Source organism: Podarcis liolepis, assembly GCF_965112155.1.
Source record: "Podarcis liolepis genome assembly, chromosome: 15".
NCBI classification, from domain to species: Eukaryota; Metazoa; Chordata; class Lepidosauria; order Squamata; family Lacertidae; genus Podarcis; species Podarcis liolepis.
In genome coordinates, this window is record NC_139566.1 from 25,437,322 (window position 1) to 25,460,185 (window position 22,864).

The following is a 22,864-nucleotide window of genomic DNA, read 5'->3' on the forward strand; positions in this document are numbered from 1 at the left end:
GCAACACTAGTTTATTTTTAAGGAAGGCAGTGATGGCACCCACCCCACAAGCCTCCTTGCTGTAAACTAAAATTAATATTCACAGCCAATGTGAGGAGGTGGGGGTGGGGGAGAGAATGAGGCTGCAATAAAAATCCATTTTATTATTTCCCCCGCTGGGCAGTAATGGGAGTACAAACTGCTGACTGAGGCAGCTCCATACTTGAGCGATGTGGCGAGATTTAACTTTTGCCACCCAGGAACAAAGCAGGGCGTGGATTTCGCAAGCTCAGAAAGCAAAATAAAGCAAGACACTGTTTCTGGGAGTGGGGAGAAAAGTGCTCAGTTTGGGGTCCATAGCTCTCTTCCCACACAGGCCTCCCTGCGGTGCTTTTGCAGACCTTACAGTCTCTTGCAATCCATTGCTGTCTTCTCTTCTTTTCTGAAGCAGAGGAAGATGCCTGATGCTGGATCCAGACCGCTTATTCAAGTATCCCAGGGGTGGAGAACTGTGGGCTCAGGGGCCAAATGTGGGGCTACCCTAGGGGGCATAGTCCAGAGACCCCAGCTGGTGCAAAACACTGCAGTTACACTGTTGGTGGGTACAGACCAGGCTTCCTCAACCTCAACCCTCCAGATGTTTTTGGCCTACAACTCCCATGATCCCTAGCTAGCAGGACCGGTGGTCAGGGATGATGGGAATTGTAGTCTCAAAACATTTGGAGGGCCGAGGTTGAGGAAGCCTGGTACAAACTATTGCCAGCATAGAATTCAGGTGCTCAAAACTCTCCACTGGCTTGCCCTCGTGCTACTGGGCCAGGTTAAAAGGTGATGCATTAATATACAGGACCCTTAACAATTTGGGTCCAGGATATCTCAAGGACCTCCTAACCCCTCATATCCGTGCTTGATGGATGAGGTCTTCGAGGGATCCATTATCAGTGTTTCCCCGTGGCTAGGATGCACAGCTTGTATCTGCCAGGAGTCCTGTGTTTAGTATTGAGGGCCAATTTTCTGGAACTCCCTTGCAGTTGAACTTCCAGTACCTACAGAATATTTTTTTTAAAAAATTCCAGCAGGCATTTTAATTAAAGGTTGATTTTATCGTTTTAATTGATTTTTTTTGTTTTGTTATTGTATCTCTGTAAACTGCTTAGAGACTATTGTAATTAAGCAGTATGTTGCTATCAAGGACTGGTTGGATGCAGGGGGATGGGGGGAGGAACCAGTTGGGGAACCCCCAAGGGATGAAGGCTTAGGGCCAGAGGATTTGTGGTGAGATGACGATGAGTGATCCGAGGGAGAAGACTGGGACGAGGAGGTGTCAGAAGCTGAGAAGGTAACAGGATTTAGTGAGCAGAGAGAGTCTGTGTCAAAGAGCAGCCCAGAATCAGAAGCAGGAGAGGAGGAACTCCCAAGAGGTAGAGATGAGTCTGCCTGGTGAAGCATCACGGGTGTCTCTCAGAACCAGGACAGGTGTGAAGAGGGCAGAGGAAAAGTTAGCTTCACGCAGATGCAGTCTCTGATTGCTTGTGGAAAACCCTAGAGAGGGAAGAGACTTGGGCAACTGCTGGGAGACACAGACCTTCAGTCTCAGCAAGTGCTTCATGGGGGCAAGACCTGCTTTGAGGTCAGTTGCTGTGCTCATGAGGTCTAACACTCCTGTTCAGAGATGCTACACTCCTATTTTTGCTAATAAAGAGTTAACTCCCATTTGCTTGGTGTGATTTACTGCTGGCTCGCTTCTGTCAATTGCTTAAATAGATTTCCAGCCTTTCCTGGTGATGCCATAGGGGATCGAACCTGCAACCTTCTGCATGCAAAGTGGGTGCTCCGCCACCTGAGCGATGGATGGTTCCTGTTGCCTCCCCCCATTCTTCCCCATTGCCAGCCCTTCTGTGCACTCTGCTAGGCTCGGCTGCACTGCCTCCTTTCCATCCGTGACTTGCCCCGCCTCGGCTGTGATCCCGCCGAGGCCATGGCTTCAGTGTAATTACTTTGAAATATATCACTTGCAGATTGCAGCTTTAGGCATCTGGAGTGCCCGTTTGCATACTTTATTTGTCTCATCAGTGTAGCAGCCCATCAAAGGGCTTGCTGCAATTTGTCCCGGTGGCACTCCTGAGTGTATTTAAAATGTGGCGGCGAACATAGAGAGAATGTTCCATGCATCATTGTCCCTTAATCAAGAGCACATTGCTAATGGAGATGGAGAAAACTCAGGGTTGCTTGCTGAGAGATTGCAGCAGAAAGGATGTTAACCAAACAATCTCTCAGCTGTGGGGAGACCACCTGCCGTGGCTGCTCTTTTTATACCTTCACGAGAGCAGGGATGATCCCTGCTGGATCAGGCCAGTGGCTAGCTAGTCCAGCATCTTGATCTCACAGTGGCCAACCAGATGCATGTGGGAAACTCGCAAACAGGACCTGAGCTCAAGAGCTCTCTCTCCTCCTGCGGCTTCCAGCAACTGGTATTCAGAAGCATTGCTGCTTCCAATTGCGGAGCCACAGCAGAGCCATCATAGCTAGTAGCCATTGATAGCTTTCTCATTCATGTATTTGGCCAGTCCTTTTTTAAAAACCATCCAAGTTGGTGGCTTTCACTGCCCTCTTGGGAGAGCAAGTTGCACAGTTTATCCCAGTTTCCTTGGATGTCCATGGCCTCTAGTGTTATTAGGAAAGGAGGGAAGCTTTTCTCTATCCATTTCCTCTGTGATAGGCATTATTTTAGGGACACGGGTGGCACTGTGGGTTAAACCACAGAGCCTAGGACTTGCCGATCATAAGGTTGGCGGTTCGAATCCCCGTGACGGGGTAAGCTCCAGTTGTTCGGTCCCTGCTCCTGCCCACCTAGCAGTTCAAAAGCATGTCAAAGTGCAAGTAGATAAATAGGTACCGCTCCGGCGGGAATGTAAACGGCGTTTCCGTGCACTGCTCTGGTTCGCCAGAAGCGGCTCAGTCATGCTGGCCACATGACCCGGAAGCTGTACGCCGGCTCCCTTGGCCAATAAAGCGAGATGAGCGCCGCAACCCCAGAGTCAGTCACGACTGGACCTAATGGTCAGGGTTCCCTTTACCTTTTACCTTTAGGCATTATTTGATAAGCTTCTATCATCATGTCTCCTCTTACTCAGTTTACTTGTTGGAGTTGTTCAATCTTCCAACCAGAGGATATATTTTCAAAGGCAGGTTAGGATAAAGAGTGAGGAAGTTGCCCTTTAGTGAGATTGGTGAGATGAAAGAATGTTTAGTGAAGGAAGTAGAAAGGAAGAGTGTGGTTAAATTGTGTTCAGCTGTGTTAAGTTCACCTGATGGAGTTCTTTGTGGAACATTCATGATTCTACCCTCTCAATCGTCTTTTTTTCTTTAAAATGAAAAGTTAGGCCATTCATGGCTCCACAACACAACTTTTTTTGTACTGAAGTGGACTTGGTTTTTTTGTTTGTTTTTTAGTAACCAACCTACCCCAAATAAGGAGGATGCCCCAATTTTATCAATATAGAAAGCCTTAATTGGATTTTATAATTAATAATAAATTCTTATAGTTTAAATGTAATTCCTCCCAATAAGGTTGAAGTCTGTGCCACAGCAAAAAAACCAAATGATGAATCTATTGAGAGGACCCCCAAATGTAGAAAATAATTTGGGGGGGGGGCTCGTGAAATCAATTACAAAAAGAGAGAATAGTTCATTAACTTTTACTTCTGCTGCTGAATGAGCAACTGGACACACTCTGAGCTTTCCTGGTGGTTGCCATTGTTGTACAAACCCATTAATTTCATCACTTTGGCGAAATTCCAGGTTGAACTTGTACCAGCAGGTGCAGCAGTAATGGGCGTGACACTCTTTTTCCCTGTTCCACATGAGAACTCTCTTTTAATTTTTTTTTTAATTTAGAGCATTTGTAACTTGCTCTTCAGCCAAAAAGACTCCCAGAGTGGCTTACAACAAATGATTAATCGAAGCAATACAATCCCTTCTTGCTCACAGGCTTACCATCTAAATAAAAACCCACACCACACAAGGAGGAGGGGAGGTGAGGGGAAGAGAAACACAAGACCAGTTCTTAAACAATTGTTCTTCTAATGACCAGCTTGCATAGTTCAGAGGTAAGAAGGTAAAAAGGTAAAGGGACCCCTGACCGTTAAGTCCAGTCGTGGACGACTCTGGGGTTGCGACGCTTATCTTGCTTTACTGGCTGAGGGAGCCAGCGTTTGTTCGCAGACAGCTTCCAGGTCATCTGGCCAGCATGACTAAGCCGCTTCTGGCAAACCAGAGCAGCGCACGCAAACACTGTTTACATTCCTGCTGGAGCGGTACCTATTTATCTACTTGCACTTTGACGTGCTTTTGAATTGCTAGGTTGGCAGGAGCAGGGACCGAGCAACGGGAGCTCACCCTGGTGTGGGGATTCGAACCGCTGACCTTCTGATCGGCAAGCCCCAGGCTCTGTGGTTTAGACCACAGCACCACCCACGTCCCTAGTTCAGAGGTAGAAGGTGCCTAATGGAGCTGGGCTTTGGGCAAAGTGGATGGATTGATCTTTCTCTCTCCTTTTGAGGCAGTCTGATGGAATGGCTATCCCAGGTGTCAGTTGAGGGAAGAGGAGGCCCAGTGGGGTTGGCCTGGCACAGCAGGGCAGATGGAGGGAGCCCTGCTTCTCACCTCTCCCACTATTTAAAATATCTATTTAAAATATACACTGCTTAGGCATGTAAAACATGTCTGGGATCTTTGCAACAATAATATAATGATATAGTAAAAGCCAAATATTATATAAAACAGTGGACAGGAACATATATTTTTTATGGTTATTTGCTTCCCATAAGGCTGCAATTATTATTATTAATTTAAGTAACTACCTTCTCTTCATCAGCAAGTCCCAGGGCGTGTTGCAACAATTAAAAATTCAGAATTAAAAACAGTTTAAGCATATGCAATATAATAAGAGATACGAAACAGTTACATATATTTTTAAAAAATCTAAGAAATCACAAATTTAAAAAGAAAAAATATAAAACAGTTAAAAACGACAGTGGCATGGACATAAAATCAATTCACATCAAAGACAGATACCAACAGGGATAAAGATTTTAGCAGGTTTGTTGAAAGAGGAATGCATTTAGCAGGTACCAAAAACCTAATAGAGAAGACACCTGTCTGTTATGCAGTGGGAGGGAGTTCCAAAGGATTTAATTGCTACCACATTAAAGTTCTGATTCTGACATCATACAGAACAGACTTTGGACAGCACCTGTGGGATGCCCTCTCTTGCAGAACACTGATTGGTTGAGTATGTCAATCACATGCTTTGGCGAAAAAGTCTTTCAGCCTGTGCCTGAACTGCAACAGTCAGTGTGTGGTTTTATTTCTTAGCAAAATGGATGTAAATTCAGTGTCCAATTTATATGCAACCCAGTCAAGTAGGCCAAACCAAGATATCCGTTGGTGCAAATGTTTCGCTGCTTTCCTCTGGCAACTCTCCGTTTTAGAACCACAAAGGCTACCTTCCGAAGTTCATCTCCAGGTATTTCTTCGATAGGAGTGGATGTTTTCAGCAGACTTGCCCGTCAGTTGCAATGGTCTCACAAAACGCCTTGATGATGCGTCCAGATGGTAGCTTGTTCTGTTCTGGAAAAACCACAACAAAACAAAAAAAGGTCCCACGGAGGAGGTGGCCAGCCAGCCAGCCAGCCTCAGCCTGAAAGCGTACATATGAAACCATGCTGAAGAAGTCCCACTTGCTCTGGTTTCAAGACCTTAGAAAGATCACCAAGTTGAGTTGGGGCTTTTTAAAACCTCCTTACTTTGTGGACTGTGGGGAAGGGAAGGAAGAAGGGAGCAGCCAGCAGCAGCAGCAGCACGGTGGCTTCATCAGTTTGTCACACCCCAGATTTGCGAAGGGGAGGGCGGCGATGTTCCAAGAGCCAGGAAGGGAGAATTGGGAGTGGGTGGGGCCGCCCAGCACCCGGCAGAACACATGACTGCCCAATAAGTCTCCTCTCCTTCTCCTTGAGTGTGCGCGGGTGGTTTTTTTGGGAGACCCATCCATCTGGCGGCTGTCCATGGTGCTGATCAGATCGCTGCCCTAGGCAGCCTCGGCGGCGACGGCAACGGCGGCAGCAGCAGCTGCGACTCCTCTCCTGGGTGGAGATTGATGAGAGCTCCTTGCGGATCCCCATCCGGAGATTTCACTTGCTTGTATTTATTTGCTTTCGCCTGCCTTTCTCGGCAACCGAGACGAGGGAGGGGCTGAAGACGGATGGACTGAGGTGGGAAAGGATACATACCAGAGTGGAAGACCACTATAAGCCCCACACGCGCACCCCACCCCACCCCACGGCAGGTTTAAGGAAGACTTGTCCTTTGTCTCTCTAGCTGCTGCGAGGGGAAGACTTGGCTGGGTGAGTAAGGGAGGGGTTGGGGAGATCGGGGAGTGTAGCCTCTCCCACCCCCACCCCCTATTGCTGGACTGGCAAAGCAGAGCAAAAGGGGAGTGGGGTCTTTCCTCCCCTCCTGTTTCTCTCTCGCACGCAGCTCCACTCCTTAGCCCGTTCTCCGGCTGTATGGAAATGGCACCTCAGGGTGGAGCAGCTGTCCAGGCTGAGAACTGGGGAAGAGAAGGAGGTATAAAATGGAGGGGGGGGGGAGTTTGAACTGCTTGGCTTTCGTGAGCACTGTGTGTGAACCCACTTTCTGGAGAGGAACAGCAGCCCCCTACCCTAATATTTTTAGGTGAACCCTCCCATCTATTGCTTCTAATGTGAAAATATACAAAGTGGAAAGTGGGGTGGGTGGGTGGAGAAATGAAATCCAGTGGTTTGGGGGATTATTATTATTATTATTATTATTATTTTGCAACTCTTAAGGATTCTTGTAAAAAGCTGTAGCTGAGCAGGGCATCTCTCTCCGATCTCTCAGGTTGGGGGTTTGGGGGTGGCGGAAGAGTAAGGAGCCCAAGTCCTGGGAGGAGGGGGCCGATTCATGAGAGATGCTACATTTTCTGGCCAGGACCCCTGCTCTCTTTCTCACTTCCCCCCCACCTTCCGTAGAGGCGATCTCTGCTTCTTCTCTCCCCCCCCCCCTTTGCCTGGGCAGTGCCTCTCTGAGTAAGCACTTGGTTCCCAGTCTCTCCGCGAAGCTGGACTGCACAAGAAGCCTTGGTTCCCCCTCCCCCCCTAAGCCTCCCCTCTCCTGCCAGCTCTCCATGGGGGAAATGTGCCTTAACCTTATGGGTCACCTCTGCCTGCGGCCCCATCAGAGTGAGGTCTCCGTCACGTGGCAAGGTCAGAGAAGCATAGGAGCAAAGCTGGGGAGGGGAGGGGTGATGGGCTGCTGCGTGGGGTGGGGTGGGCTGGGGGCGAAGGCTGGGGGCGCCCAAACCGAGACTTGCTTATCATGCCGGGTTAGGTGGCAGCTTGGAAGCGGGTGGCGGCAGCGAACGCTGCCTCTTTTACAGACAAGGCACTGGGAATTTCGATACTCCCTGCAGTGTGGGGGGGAGAATCACCTGTGTATTGTAACTTCTCGCTTCCAGAAAGCTGTCCTCTTGTTTAGATCAAGTTGCTTTAAACAAAAACAGAAACCCTCCGTGAATTTGTACAGCTCTGGATAAAACCCTGCCGGTTCCTCTGGGAAGGGTGGTGGAGCCCAGTATTGATTCTCTGTTAGTCAAAGAGAGAAGCACTGCAATACTGGCAGGGTACTGTTTTGCTGGTTGGAAGTGCTGTGTCAAAGCATCCTTCAGAGGGGAGGGGAGGGGGGCAGTTTCCCTAACACAGGCTTGTCCTCCTATAGCAGCGTTTCCCAACCTGTGGGTCATGACCCGCAAGCGGGTGGCAGGCACACGGGGAAGCCAAGGGAGGGGCCAGGCTTCTGACAGTGACACCCTCCCTCCCTGGTGATTCAGCACTTGGACCTTCAGGTGAGCTTCAGGTGAGCCTCCTCTGGTCTGTCCGGAACAGTCAGGCATCACTCGGTCAGCATTGAGCTAAGATTTCAGCCACCCTAGGAATTTGCTTCACTTCCCTGTAGACGTGCATAGGCTGTAAATCTCTCTCGGTTAATTCAATGGGGCATTTTACCATAACGTTTTAACAGAAATGCTTAACTGTGTGTAACTGTTACTAAATTAGTAGTAATAAGAGTGAATGATTTAATAAGTTAATAATCATTAAAGGGGGCGCTTTAATCACAATCACAATCATGTATTTTCTTTAGCCATGCTTAAAGTTAGCATTTAATTGATAGAGGGTGCGATCCAGCCAGAATATATACACTTTCGGTTCCTATGGGTTCCAGTGGGAGGTTCCCATTACATCTGTTAGAGCTTTCCCATTGAAATCAATAGAATGTGCAGCCAGTTTAATTCAGAAGTAGCAGTGAGTTCCATAGAACTCACTCCCAGGTAAGCATGCTTGGGATAGCCGCCGTAACATGTTTCACTTTGAGTGGATTGTGCCCATATCAGAACATGATTTACTAATTGCAAAAGCTCATCGTTAGGAAATAACTGAGCACCCTGGTTTGACAATGTATCCCACTACAAGCTATCTACTATGAAGAATATACAGATTCCTTTGTAGTAGCTCACTGTTTTCACTTCTGGGTGAGAAATGTACAATCCCTCCTCCTTACAATGGCCCCTTTTTGGTGCATCTTTCCCCACCAACAGATGGGGTTCATACATCGCCTTAAACAAAACTGTGAATAACTTTGTAGGTATAATTGTTTCAACAAATTCTGCATCAATAGGGACGTTGAGTAAAGAATTTTATGGAATGCCTCAAGGAATTGTTAACAAAAGAGGCAGAGTTGCAGTTAAAATGCACAAAACTGCTGCAGAAGAGCCAACGTCCCAAATTCATATGACAATAAATTGTCATAGCAAGGAAATTTGGGCTTGTGGGATCACCATACCAAAAAGTTTGGGAACCACCACTATGTAGGACCAAAAAAAAAAAAAAAATGGTGTTGAATCAGGCTGGTTGCCACAAATGAGCTTTTCAAGGTAAGATACTAGGCATCTTATTGCCTTTTATTTTTATTTCTTGGATTTATGATTCGATATTGAGGTGGCTGATTTGGAGGCTGAGAATTTAGTAAGAGCAGCAACGCACTTTATTATGTGTGACGAGGTTTTGAAGTAGAGAAATGATGCACCGTGGCTTCGCTGGATTAGTGTAATCACAGTCTTTTCAACTTCCTTAGCAGCCTTTAAAAAGAAAAAAAAAGCTAATCAGATTGTTGCTATTAACTAAACAAACATTATATGGGGAAAATAAAAATGTTGCCATTGAAGTATGTGCTGCTTGCTTTGGGAAACTGGACTTTAGATGAGCTACCGCACTAGACCAGTCGTTAGAGCATGAGTTTATTAATCTCAGGGTTGTGGGTTCAAGGTCCGCATTGGATGAAAGATTGCATTGTGGGGGTTGGACTAGATGATCCTTGTGCTCCCTTCCAACTCTTATGATTCTATGATTTCCATGCAATCCAGACTATTCCAGAGTGTGGGGGTTTGCTTTGTGAGAGCCCCAGTTAACTCATTCAGTAGCATTGCATTTCCCTCTATCCCCCTCCACCCTCCGAATCTTCTTTGGCACTTTGTAGAACTTTAGAGGAAACCACTAGTACATTAAGTTTGACCTGGGAGAGAAATCCAGTTCCAGTGCTTTGGAAATTGGTGCAAATAGAACCACTTTCAATTTTCCATCTTCTAGAGGAATATCAGGGGAGTGATAAACTCTTGTTGTCAAGAGCTAAGTGCACATGGAAACAAAAACGAGTGGCTTGCGAGCTTAATATGCTGCTTCTGAAAACAGAAGCGGACCACTGGAGCAGGTTCTGAACAGCTTGTTTTGCTTGAATGAGATGACGAGTTGATGTGAAATATAGAATTCTTATGTTGCTTTTGGAGGGCATTGATAGCCAAGGCCCGATTGACATCTCACACGCTTTTCAAGCCCTCTGAAGTCTCTAATTTTCCACGTTGTCGTTATGCATTGATCCACCTGAAGCATGGGTAGCTTTTGGGGTTAATGACTGGAATCTGAGGGCCCGAGTGTGGAGGCCTTAAGATTGCTTTCAGTGAACTGCATGTATGAAAATAAAGATTTCTTCGCTAATACGTGCTTCCTGGCCTTCAATGAAAACCTTTCATGAATGCGATCCAGTTTTCACAGTCTGAATATTTGCAAATCTGTAAATATCAGATGAAAATGAGATCGGGAGAGTTCAGGTTTTGAATGTTGTTGTTTTTTTACAATCTTGAATAAGCAGCCTTTCAGAAATAGCACGGTTTCTGAAGTACAGACAGTGCTAATTCTGAAAGGCTGTTTATTCAAGGTTGTAAAAACTGTTAAAATCTGAATTCTGTAAGATCTTATGTTTTCACTGAGAAGGTGAACAAGTCAGAATTACAGATGGGAGTCAGTATTGAGTTGAATGCATAAATGCATGATGGGGCAAGGTTATCAGAGGTTACTAGTCACAGTGGCTATACTCTGCCTCTGAATACCAATTACTGGAAGCCACAGGAAGAGTGTTGCTGTTAGGTCAGATCCTGCTTAGGGTTTTCCCATGGACATCTGGTTGGCCACTTTGAGAATGGATACTGAACTGTGATCGGCCATAGGGCTATTCTTAAGTTCAAAACATTTTATGAATGGGAATATATATATGGAAAAAAGGAAATAATCTTGTTAAGAGCAAGTGTTTATATATAGAAACACATCTAAGCAACACCATAACAGTTGGGGGGGTCTTTTTATCATACGTGGGGGATGTGTTGAGTTGCAAACAGGTACGGGAGTAAAATTGGAACCGCTGTAGAAAAGATGAGCCATATAATGCCAGATCCTTTGCTACTTCTCCTGAATTATATAAAGAAATTACTGTTAAACTGATGCAGCATTAGCCATGTATGTGATTATAGTCACTAGGCTTTGATACGTGAAGTTAATGGAAAATACTCCCGAGAATGACAGAATGGGAAAGTGGAGCGCGGTGGCGTTGTTATGTTTAAATGAGCCAGCTATACAAGAGTGGAGGGAGGAAAATAGCATTGTAATAGCTTCTTAGAAAATCAGGAATCGTTCCTAAGTCATTGGCAAATTGAAACATTCGCTTGCGCCCGATGGCGTGAACGCTGAAACCTTTGACTTGAAATAACTTGTTCCTTCGGTATGCTATGATCTATGGCTGCTTTCATTATTTCCATTATTCTTTGTAGTAATTCGCTCTGTCTTTTAAAAAAGAAAGATTGCTCTCGGGGCACAGTGAACGCTCCCACACATACTCACACAAGTCATCTACCCCTCAAAAGAGTGTGTGATGATGACCCCCTCCCCCTTCTCTCTCTCTCTCTCTCTCTCTCTCTCCTGCTTCTCCCCTTCTCTTTCCCCCCAGCCCTTCTGTCCTCTGCCCTGCCCTGAGTAGCAATTTGTTCCCAGTGGGGACTCCCTACCCCACCCACATTGCTGCACTGGGATTTGTGGGCTGGGATGCATCAGAGCTGGGAAGGGAAAGAAAGGGGTAGTAATAAATAATAATAATAATAATAATAATAATAATAATAATAATAATAATAGTATTATATATACCCCACCCATCTGGCTGGGTTTCCTCAGCCACTCAGCCAACAGAATATTAAAATACAATAACCTAGATAAAGGTAAAGGGACCCCTGACCATTGGGTCCAGTCATGGCCGACTCTGGGGTTGCGGTGCTCATCTCGCTTTATTGGCTGAGGGAGCCGGCGTACAGCTTCCGGGTCATGTGGCTAGCATGACTAAGCCGCTTCTGGTGAACCAGAGCAGCGCACGGAAACGCCATTTACCTTCCTGCCAGAGCAGTACCTATTTATCTACTTGCACTTTGACATGCTTTTGAACTACTAGGTTGGCAGGAGCTGGGACCGAACAACAGGAACTTACCCCGTCGCGGGGATTCGAAGCGCCAACCTTCTGACCGGCAAGCCCTAGGCTCTGTGGTTTAACCCACAGTGCCACCCGCGTCCCTTTTTTAAAAGCTTCCCTAAACAGGGCTTCCTTCAGATGTCTTCTAAAAGTCTGGTAGTTGTTTTTTTCTTTGACATCTGGTGGAAGGGCATTCCATAGGGCAGGTGCCACTACCGAGAAGGCCCTTTGCCTGGTTCCCTATAACTTGGCTTCTTGCAGCAAGGGAACCACCAGAAGGCCCTCGGAGCTGGACCTCAGTGTCCGGGCAGAATGATGGGGATGGAGATGGTTGCAAATCCCCCCTTCAACAACTAGATTAAGAAAAAAAGCTTCCATTGGTACCGATGGGAGCTTCCTCCACCCCCTAAAGCTATAATAGGCATGTGGTGGACAGGGCCAAGGATGAGTGGCTGCTTGCCAGATTCAAGAGACACCATGGGCTGCATCTGGCTCTTAGACTCGTGATTCCTTACCCTAGTGTTTCCTCACCCCCTAATTTATAGCGTGGGATGAAGTTGGGGTAGACCCAACATAGAGAAGGTGAATCTGAAAGTTGGCGGTTCGAGCCCGTCCAGGGACAGCTGTGGCCGGATACTACCTTTTCCACCATTCTCAGACTTTTTCATTGTTTGCTTTTGAATGTTGATGTCAGTTTTCTAGCCCTGTTCATTAGATGTGCAAGGATGCTCTGTGCATCTTTCTTGTCTGCAGTTAGATTAGCAGTTTCAGAGAGCAAGGCATGGGTGGTGGCGGCACCACTTCTGATCAACACCCCCGCCCCACACAAGGCCCACTTCACCAATCTGGTGCCCTCCAAATGCTTGGGACTACTTCAGAGGCAGAGGGCCTTCTCGGTAGTGGCACCCACCTTGTCGAATGCCCTCCCATCAGATGTTAAGGAGGTGAGTAATTATATAACATTTAGGAAACATCTGAAGGCAGCCCTGTATAGGGAAGGTATTTTAGGCTTAATGTTTTATTATGTCTTTATATATGCTGGAAGCCGCCCAGAGTGGCTGGGGCAACCAGTCAGATGGGCAGGGTACAAATAAATATCATCATCATCTCCCATCAGCCTCAGCTAGTTAGTTGAGAACATCTGGAGTTCAGGATTCCATTCTTTAAATGCATTAGTAGCAGGAGGCTGGGAGACAGCTGGGCCCTTGGATGACAAGGGAATCAAAGGTGTGCTAAAGGAGGATACAAACATTGCAGAGAAACTCTATGAATTCTTTGCATCTGTCTTCAGAATGGAAGAGAAAAGGGTTCTGGACTAGATGGGCCATTGACCTTATCTGGCTCTTCTTATGTTCTATATAACAGTTCTCATTTCAGCGTACCAGTGCAAACTTGGAAATGTACAGTGGTACCTCGGGTTAAGAACTTAATTCTTTCTGGTGGTCCTTTCTTAACCTGAAACTGTTCTTAACCTGAAGCACCACTTAAGCTAATGGGGCCTCCTGCTGCCGCCGTGCCGCTGCCGTGCGATTTCTGATCTCATCCTGAAGCAAAGTTCTTAACCCGAGGTACTATTTCTGGGTTAGCGGAGTCTGTAACCTGAAGCATCTGTAACCTGAAGCGTCCGTAACCCGAGGTACCACTGTACACTGTTTTCTTTCTATTGTATAATTAGAAGGGATAGAATCATAGCGTTGGAAGGGACCCTGAGGATCATCTAGTGTCAGAACCCCCTGCAATGAAGGAATATATTGGGGGGGGGGATGAACGAATTCCTATGCCCCACAAAATAACCCAGAGATGCATTTTAAATAAAAGGACACAATCTACTCATGTGAAAACATGCTGATTCCCAGCCTATCCGTGGGCCGGATTTAGAAGGCGATTGGGCCGGATCCGGCCCCCAGGCCTTAGTTTGCCTACCCATGCTCTAAGCCCAGGACTGTGGGCTTCTTTTATTGTTGTGGGTGCTTCCTGGCACTCTCCAATTCCTTTATTGGGGCGGGGAGAAGTGGGACATAAATAAAATGAGGCTAAAAATGCAGACCTTTCAGAACTCAGCATGAACTCTTTTGCTGGTGCAACAGAATACAGAGGTTTGTGTCCCTGGGTTGTTGGCCAAGGGTGGGGTTGAAGAATGGAAGAAAGAGGGTGGGTGGGTGGGAGGAAGCAAGCAAGCTGGGAGACAAGGCTGGCAGTCGAACGAGTATTGCACGAGGAAATCAATCTCCCTGCACGGATCTTGGGTGTATTCAGGAGCTAATTATAAAGCTGTCAATATGCACATTTATTATTAATAACAACTAATAAAAGCCCAGCCAGATGGAGCCACAGACTTATTTCAGGCTTTTTCTGATAATATTAATGGTAGCATCTTCCTATTTCTCATCCCTCAACCCCCAGATTTCTGCATGCAGATCTAAATAGAAACAAAAGATAAACTCTGTTTAAAAGATGGTTTTAGCAGCTGATGCAAGAGAATGCAGTAGTTTATATATCCCTGTGATGTTTCAGGATGTGCCTGTCTATGGTTACCCCTGCTCCTGACTGCATCCGTGTTTCAATCTCTTTAGCCTTTGGAGCAACCTGAGATGTTTCTGCATCGAGTACCCTCTAATCTAATTTAGCTGGCATCCCACCTCCCACAGTCCATTTAAAGATTATTAGGCGGAATAAGATGATTTCGTTTTCGTATTGCCTAGCAATACTTCTGGCAAATTCACAAGCTCATCCTCTCCTTTGTGGATTTTCGGTCGGTCTTAATGACTGTATTGCCCTACCGTGACTTTTGGATGCTTTTCTTAATAAACCAAGATAAGAGAGCTGGTTTGTACATAACTCTAAGCCAAACTATGGTTGATTGGGAACGCAGTAGCAAGAGGGTTCCTGGAGAGGCGGTGCTGGCTGTTTCCTGCTTCCTCTGGTCCTTGTATTGGTTCAGCTTAATGTGTTGTCTGAATCTGAGCTTATGGTTTGTCTGGAGCAGAATCTCCTCTCCAGGAGCTCACAAATGCTTGAGCATTGGTGCTAAGCCATAGTTTATGGATGAGACAGCTGAACAAATGGCCATTTTGTCTCTGACCACAGGGACACTGCCTCCTGTTGGCTGTTGAGGGAAGTGCACTTTAACTACTGTTTGGAAAGACGGGGCACTCAACAAGCCTTGTAGTCTGATTGAAGCCACTTATCCTAAGAGATCATGGCCGCTGGGCCCATCACCTCCTGGCAAATAGAAGGGGAAGAAATGGAGGCAGTGAGAGATTTTACTTTCTTGGGCTCCATGATCATTGCAGATGGTGACAGCAGCCACGAAATTAAAAAACGCCTGCTTCTTGGGAGAAAAGCAATGACAAACCTAGACAGCATCTTAAAAAGCAGAGACATGACCTTGCCAACAAAGGTCCGTATAGTTAAAGCTATGGTTTTCCCAGTAGTGGTGTATGGAAGTGAGAGCTGGACCATAAAGAAGGCTGATCGCCGAAGAATTGATGCTTTTGAATTATAGTGCTGGAGGAGACCCTTGAGAGTCCCATGGACTGAAAGAAGATCAAACCTCTCCATTCTGAAGGAAATCAGCCCTGAGTGCTCACTGGAAGGACAGATCGTGAAGCTGAGGCTCCAATACTTTGGCCACCTCATGAGAAGAGAAGACTCCCTGGAAAAGGCCCTGATGTTGGGAAAGATGGAGGGCACAAGGAGAAGGGGACGCCAGAGGACGAGATGGTTGGACAGTGTTCTCGAAGCTACCAGCATGAGTTTGACCAAACTGCGGGAGGCAGTGGAAGACAGAAGTGCCTGGCGTGCTCTGGTCCATGGGGTCACGAAGAGTCGGACACGACTAAACGACTAAACAACAACAACAACAACAACATCCCAAGAGATGCTACAGACTGAGCTATGTATGTAAACCTAGTTTCAGTGTGACTGCTCTGAGTAGGACTAGCATTGGCTACAACCTATACCACCCACTAACTCAGTATTGCTTACACTGACTGGCAGCAGTCCTCCAGCGTTTCAGACAAGGAATCTCTTCCTAGGGGATCAACTCTGGGATCTTCTGCATGCAAAGCAGTTGCTCTGTCACTAAGCTGCAACCGCTCCCCGGAACGCGAATGTGTGCTGTTAGTCTATACATTTTCTTCTTACTCTGAGCTCTGAATCTTTACTTTGTGGTCCGACAGACTTTAGGATTTCCCCCTAAAGGTTACAAGGACTGGGAATAATAAAATTAAATGCTTGTAGGCATTTATAGGTGGTTTCCCCATTTCCCCCCTCATCTCTCCCAACTCCTATTCAGCAGCAAATACCCTTTCCATAGTGAGGTTACTGTAGCTCACACCTAACAGGAATTTATCCAGCATTTTCTCTCTCTTGCTCTTGTCAAATTCCTTCTGTGGGGTAGAGTGTGGGGTGGGGAAGTGCATATTCAGTTTGGGGGCAAGCCCAGATTTCTCCTCCAGTAGAGGGGTGAGAAACCTTTCCCTTTGGGTATGAAATTTATTTTGGGGGCGAATACAGAATTGTTCGTTTTCTGAACGTAGTTTTTAGGTCATTTTTCATTTAACAGAATGATGTAGAAATCACTCTTCCAAGCTGTGTGTGTGTGTGTGTGTGTGTGTGTGTGTGTTTAAGCTCTGATGCATATTCCAGCAAACGTCCTAAAAACAACCTCTAGCGAGGATTTAAAGGCACAGGGCTCTTTCCCCAATTACCTTCCCAGATCGCCTTTGTCAGCTTCCTGTGGTCCATGTGACTTTGCAAAGCGCATGTTCCATAAAGGGGAAGCAGCAAGCCGCCAATGCAGCCTATGCGTTTCATATGCGGCTCTCTCCTTTCCCTGTTCCAGTCCCCTTTTACTTTCCGAGAGAACTCCTGTCTCCCCAGCAGGGATGGAGTTAAGCCTTGCCTTATTGCTCCCAAAGAGAGGCTGTGGTGCATTGTGGTATAATGAGGCAGCTTTCATGGTTGCCGGGAGATCCATGGGGCTAAACTATATGGAGAGAGAGGCATAGCATGTGGCCAGAATCTGTAATGTGGGATGTGCTTTCTCTGAGAGCAGTGATGCAGCAGGCCACCATCTCCCTGCTGAATCAGGATGTTTCTTAAATATTAGTGTCTTCCATTTTTTTTTTTTTATAAACAACCTCAGGCAATGCCCTGAGCTGGAGCTTCCGCCAGACCCCTCTGACGGCGGGAATGAAGGGGAGGGGCTGCTGGGAGTCAGGATCCGTCCGCTCCTTCTGCAACTCGGGCTGCCTGAATAAAATTAAGAAGGGTTAGTTGGCCTTCTCTGGACTTCTCCCCCCATCACCACCCCCTTTCCAGAGGCCTTCGGTTATCTATGGGCCCTTCCGGCTTCCACTGACTGGTATATTTCACTGCATGATCAATTCATGGGGATATTTGTGTACTTTAAAAAGAAAACGGGGAAAGTGTTGTGCTTTATTGTGGGGGTGTGGGGGAGGTTGCCTTGCAGCTGGGAAAAGCATGTTAATCTCATGCGGAATGAAAGGGAGCAACAGCAATAGACCACCAACTATGTCTGCACAGAGCTTAATTCTCCTTCTCTTGGCAGCCGCGGAGAGTGTGAAATTGTCACGGATCAGAGTGGGGGAAATCCACGTTTTTCATAAATGTGGAGAATGTGGCTTACTTTGTCTCTCTTTTGACTACATCCTATTTATAAGTTCAGTGGTACCTCGGGTTACATACGCTTCAGGTTACATACGCTTCAGGTTACAGACTCCGCTAACCCAGAAATAGTACCTCGGGTTAAGAACTTTGCTTCAGGATAGGATCAGAAATCACACGGCAGCGGCGCGGTGGCGGCAGGAGGCCCCATTAGCTTAAGTGGTGCTTCAGGTTAAGAACAGTTTCAGGTTAAGAATGGACCTCCGGAACGAATTAAGTACTTAACCTGAGGTACCACTGTACAACACTGTAGTCCCCACCCCCGTCCCCAACTTATCTCTGTGTATCAAACTTAACTCCTAACACTTCCGATCACCTGCCCCTTTGCCTGTTTTAACTGGCACGAGGTGGTGAGTTCTTGAAGAACTGGCTCTTGCATAACTCTAGCATGCTCTGAATTCAGCTGGAAGGTGAAAAAACATTTCCCAAAGCACAAAATATGTGGACGGTGGCATTTAAAAGTGAAAAGTGGTATTTTGAGGTTTTTGTAGCAAAATATATACCCTGAAGCAAACATGGGAAAGGTTCTGTCTCTGTAGAAGTGGTCTGCTCCTTCCCTTATCTTTGCCTTCAGGAACTTGGTACCTTTCAGACTACAACACCCCTCAGTATGAACTGGCAGGGGCTGACGGGAGTTGTATTGACAATATCTGGAGGGGGCCCCAGCTTGGCAAAGTCTTCCTTATATGATAGAATAATGCTTTGTGTTGATGGGGTGCTTGACACAGTGCTCTGTGGCATTGCATGTGGAATACTTTTGGTGGGTCAGAGCTGCCTCACGGCAGTACAGTGATACCTCGGGTTAAGTACTTAATTCGTTCTGGAGGTCCGTTCTTAACCTGAAACTGTTCTTAACCTGAAGCACCACTTTAGCTAATGGGGCCTCCTGCTGCTGCTGCGCCGCCGGAGCCCGATTTCTGTTCTCATCCTGAAGCAAAGTTCTTAACCCGAGGTACTATTTCTGGGTTAGCGGAGTCTGTAACCTGAAGCGTCTGTAACCCAAGGTACCACTGTACTTGAACATGGCAGAGGAATCCAAGGGTGTTCTGCTACTTTCCCAAGAGGAAGGATGTGAATGACCGATCCTGGATTTTACACCTGCACAAGCTTTTGTGCAAGTGTTTGTGGAACAGGGTGCTAGTGTCTGTTTCCTTCTACTTCCTGGCTCTTTGGATCTAATCCACCCTCTTCGCAATAATTGCATTAGCATTATAAATCAGGTCAGTACAATTATTGACCTATTTCTGATGTGGGCCTAGTACCAAGATATAGTGCCTTGCCTGAGGGCACATAATGGCCTGGTTTGGACATCATGATAAGCTGTAGTTTAGTATGGACTGCCATTCTCCAGCCCAGTATTGACTGCCATTCTCCAGCCATTCTCCAGCCCAGACCCTGCTGTTTTTATCACTGGCTCTTCTCTGTGTGGCCCACCTATGGGAAGTGTGGAGGATGGCTGCATGAGAATGCTCCTTTTCAGTGGTGGCCCCCATCTGAAACACTCTTCCCAGCGAGATGCACCTGGCCCCATCCTTGTCAGTCTTTAATCACTAGACTAAGGCTGTTTGTTTCCCCAGGACTTTGGTTAATTAGATTGCATCCTGTGGTGGTCTCATCCTTTAGCGGCATGGGTAGGACTTGTCCTTATGAATATGTTGCTGGATGAGTATTTAATGCATCTGTATTGTTCATTTTTTCATGGTTTTAATTGCTATTATCTGTTGTATTGGGACGCAGGTGGCGCTGTGGGTTAAACCACAGAGCCTAGGACTTGCCGATCAGAAGGTCGGCGGTTTGAATCCCCGCGACGGGGTGAGCTCCTGTTGCTCAGTCCCTGCTCCTGCCAACCTAGCAGTTTGAAAGCACGTCAAAGTGAAAGTAGATAAATAGGTACTACTCCAACGGGAAGGTAAACGGGATTTCTGTGTGCTGCTCTGGTTCTCTAGAAGCGGCTTAGACATGCTGCACACATGACCTGGAAGTTGTACGCTGGCTCCCTCGGCCAATAAAGCGATATGAGCGCCGCAACCCCAGAGTCGGTCACGACTGGACCTAACAGTCAGGGGTCCCTTTACCTTTTATCTGTTGTATTTGCTGTTGCTAAGTTGCTTTGAGGTTTCTTTTCCTTGTGTAAAGCGACTGATAAATGTAATTGATATTAATAGCAATCATTAAACTGTGGCTTAACGTGAACAAGCAGAATGTGTGAACTAGGTTTAACCCTTGTTTTCCAATCGTGGTTTGCTTGGACAGAAGCAAAAGCCACGAATGCCGGTTCCCACATAATGCAAAGCACGCTTCCTGTTTGATTTCTTCTCCAACATGTCAAAGAAAAGAAAAAGTGGGGTGCAGCAGGGACAGATGAGCGGTAAGCACCGACACATACTGCTTGTTCATGTTAACTGTGACATCTGAACCCAGCAGGTGAGTTTGTTGTGACACTTAATTTTGCACTGGGACTTCTGATTGACAGTTGTAGTCTTTTAGCCACTATTACCAGTTGTTGTTGTTGTTGTTGTTTAGTCGTGTCCAACTCTTCGTGACCCCATGGACCAGAGCACGCCAGGCACTCCTGTCTTCCACTGCCTCCCGCAGTTTGGTCAAACTCATGCTGGTAGCTTCGAGAACACTATCCATCCATCTCGTCCTCTGTCATCCGCTTCTCCTTGTGCCCTCCATCTTTCCCAACATCAGTGTCTTTTCCAGGGAGTCTTCTCTTCTCATGAGGTGGCCAAAGTATTGGAGCCTCAGCTTCAGGACCTGTCCTTCCAGTGAACACTCAGGGCTGATTTCCTTCAGAATGGAGAGGTTTGATCTTCTTGCAATCCATGGGACTCTCAAGAGTCTCCTCCAGCACCGTAATTCAAAAGCATCAATTCTTCGGCGATCAGCCATCTTTATGGTCCAGCTCTCACTTCCATACATCACTACTGGGAAAACCATGGCTTTAACTATACGCACCTTTGTTGGCAAGGTGATGTCTCTGCTTTTTAAGATGCTGTCTAGGTAGGCCCCTAAATTGTAGGCAATTGCACTAAGGCTGTTTCCAATAACTGGAGGGCTGAGAGATTCCCTTTACTTTATTGCTATTAAAAATGGGACAACCCCACTCTTTCTTTAATCATTAAAGGTTTTAAATGTTTTAAAATTTGAATATATTAATGTTTATGTATCTGGAAGCTTTGCATGCTGATGATGGACGTTTGGAGAGTGTGATGTGTTTGTATATCATAGTTATGGTTATCTGGGGCCCCAGGGATAAATTCCACCCTTTCCATTTTTTTTAGTACGTTGCTGTTGTGTGCAGTTCGAATTGAAATAGAAAGTGTCCATGGTCCAGTGGCACATACATATACCGTGGTGGCTGGTGCCAATTGGGACTGGTTGGGTGGTAGGCATGGAGCCCAACAGTAGGTGGCGCCAGAGACAATGACAGGCAGTGGCAACTGATTCTAGTTTTGCCCCCATCCTCTTCCCTACAAGGGCAGCATTGAGACTAAGAAAGAAGAAGCTGGTGGCCAGTGCCATCCCCTGGACTGATTGTGAGAACATAAGGAGCTGCCTTATACAGACTAGCTCAGGATTATCTACAATGAGTAGCAGTGGCTCTCTAGGATTTTTTCCCAGACCTACCTGCAGTTGCTAAGGATTGAACCTGACACCTTCTGCATGCAAAGCAGATACATGAGGGCTGGCTACAGGCAGACTGAGGTTGGTGGAAGAGTGCCCTAATGGACCAGCCTCCCCTGTAAATGTGTTTTTCCCCTACCTGCAGATTTCCTGTCCCTCTTAAGCAGCTCAGCAACATGCTCAAATATTCTGTTTTCTCTGAATAGCAATGTTCTCTGAACATTTTCATTTTCTCTGAACTAGCAATACGGTCTAGGACCCTCGTACCTATGGGATCGCCTCTCCTAGTATGTCCCACAGAGGAACTTACGGTCTTCAAACAAAAACATCTTGGAGGTCCCAGGCCACAGAGAGGTTAGGCTGGCCTCAACCAGAGCCAGGGCTTTTTCGGCTGTGGCTCCGATCTGGTGGAACGCTCTGGCACAAGAGACTAGGGCCCTGCGAGACTTGACATCTTTCCGCAGGGCCTGCAAGACAGAGCTGTTCCACCAGGCCTTTGGCCAAGGCACAGCCTGACCCCCTCCTTTGGTAATCCTCACAGAACTCTAGCCCAATGGTTGCCATTAATTTGATTTGAACTGATTTTATAATGAAATGATTTTAGAACGTTGTATTATTTTATTGTTGTTAGCCGCCCTGAGCCCGGCTTCGGCTGGGGAGGGTGGGATATAAATAAAATATTATTATTATTATTATTATTATTATTATTATTATTATTATTATTAGGCTGCAGATGGCAGTCACCGTCTGAAGAGGCCTCCACCCTATTCCATCTCCATACATTTCTCATGTAAGGAGGAGGTAATGCATCTTCTATCTTGGTGCCTGCTCCAACTACTGAAAAGCAAAGTTCACATTTTGCTTTGGGAATTCCCCCCCCCCCCTTGCTTAATGGACTAAAACTCATATGATTTTAATGAATGGGCTGAGAGCAGCAGTAGTTCATCCGGCCGAAGTTTAAACAATTGATTTTGTATTTTTCCTCTACGAGCAACGCAGCTTGGATTTCTGTTGCACCTGCAAAAGGTTCTGGCCCACGAATGCCTGGGCTGAAATAACAGCGTCAGCTGTTCGGATGCTGCAATGGACCAACATGGACACCTTTTGGGGGGGATCTGCTTCCCTTTTTTATTATTTATTTATTTCATAAAAGATCATGCACTGCTTGAATGTTAAAACAACAACAACACCGCGAGGCAGTGTACAGTAAAATTATCAACAGGAAAACTTAACAAGAATAATTTAAGACTTTTGAAAAGTTAAAATAACAATAGGCGAAAAATGGATTAAGGCTTTCGTCAAGTTCCGAAACATCTGGGTAGGCTTATCTAAACAAAAAAATCTTTTTAGCAGGTGCTTAAAAGAGTACAGTGATGGAAACTGCCTTCCATCCTAGGGTTCAGCTGGCTTGATCATTTTCCACTCTTGGTGATGTGGTGGTCAGGTGCTATTTTTATCCCACCATTACATAATTGTGCATATACACACATACATGCAATCTGTGCATTATATAATTAGAACTTACTCTTGCTTTTGTTTTTTGGTCATGCATAAAAGAGGACATTGCTCTCAGTCTAATGGGTTTAATTTTCAGCCATGTTTAAAATGTTGAATGTATAGTTAATAATAATAATAAATTTTATTT

General features: G+C 46.2%; 1 protein-coding gene across 8 annotated transcripts in view; it reads left to right on the forward strand.

The window, feature by feature from the left end:
• Window positions 1–22,864, forward strand: part of OSBP2 (oxysterol binding protein 2) — a gene marked incomplete at its 5' end in the record, with an annotated part of 155,889 nt that overhangs the window by 45,778 nt on the left and 87,247 nt on the right. The window contains one exon of one of the 8 annotated variants that reach the window (XM_083478558.1): window positions 6,072–6,383. The exons of 5 other annotated variants lie outside the window; for them this stretch is intronic. Coding sequence is in view for 2 of the 3 variants with exons in the window: in XM_083478554.1 (XP_083334680.1) it covers window positions 17,095–17,173 (79 nt within the window). Of the gene's footprint in view, window positions 1–6,071; window positions 6,384–7,195; window positions 7,266–17,040; window positions 17,174–22,864 lie in introns of those variants that run through there. 2 more of the 8 variants (XM_083478552.1, XM_083478554.1) reach the window with 2 other exon arrangements.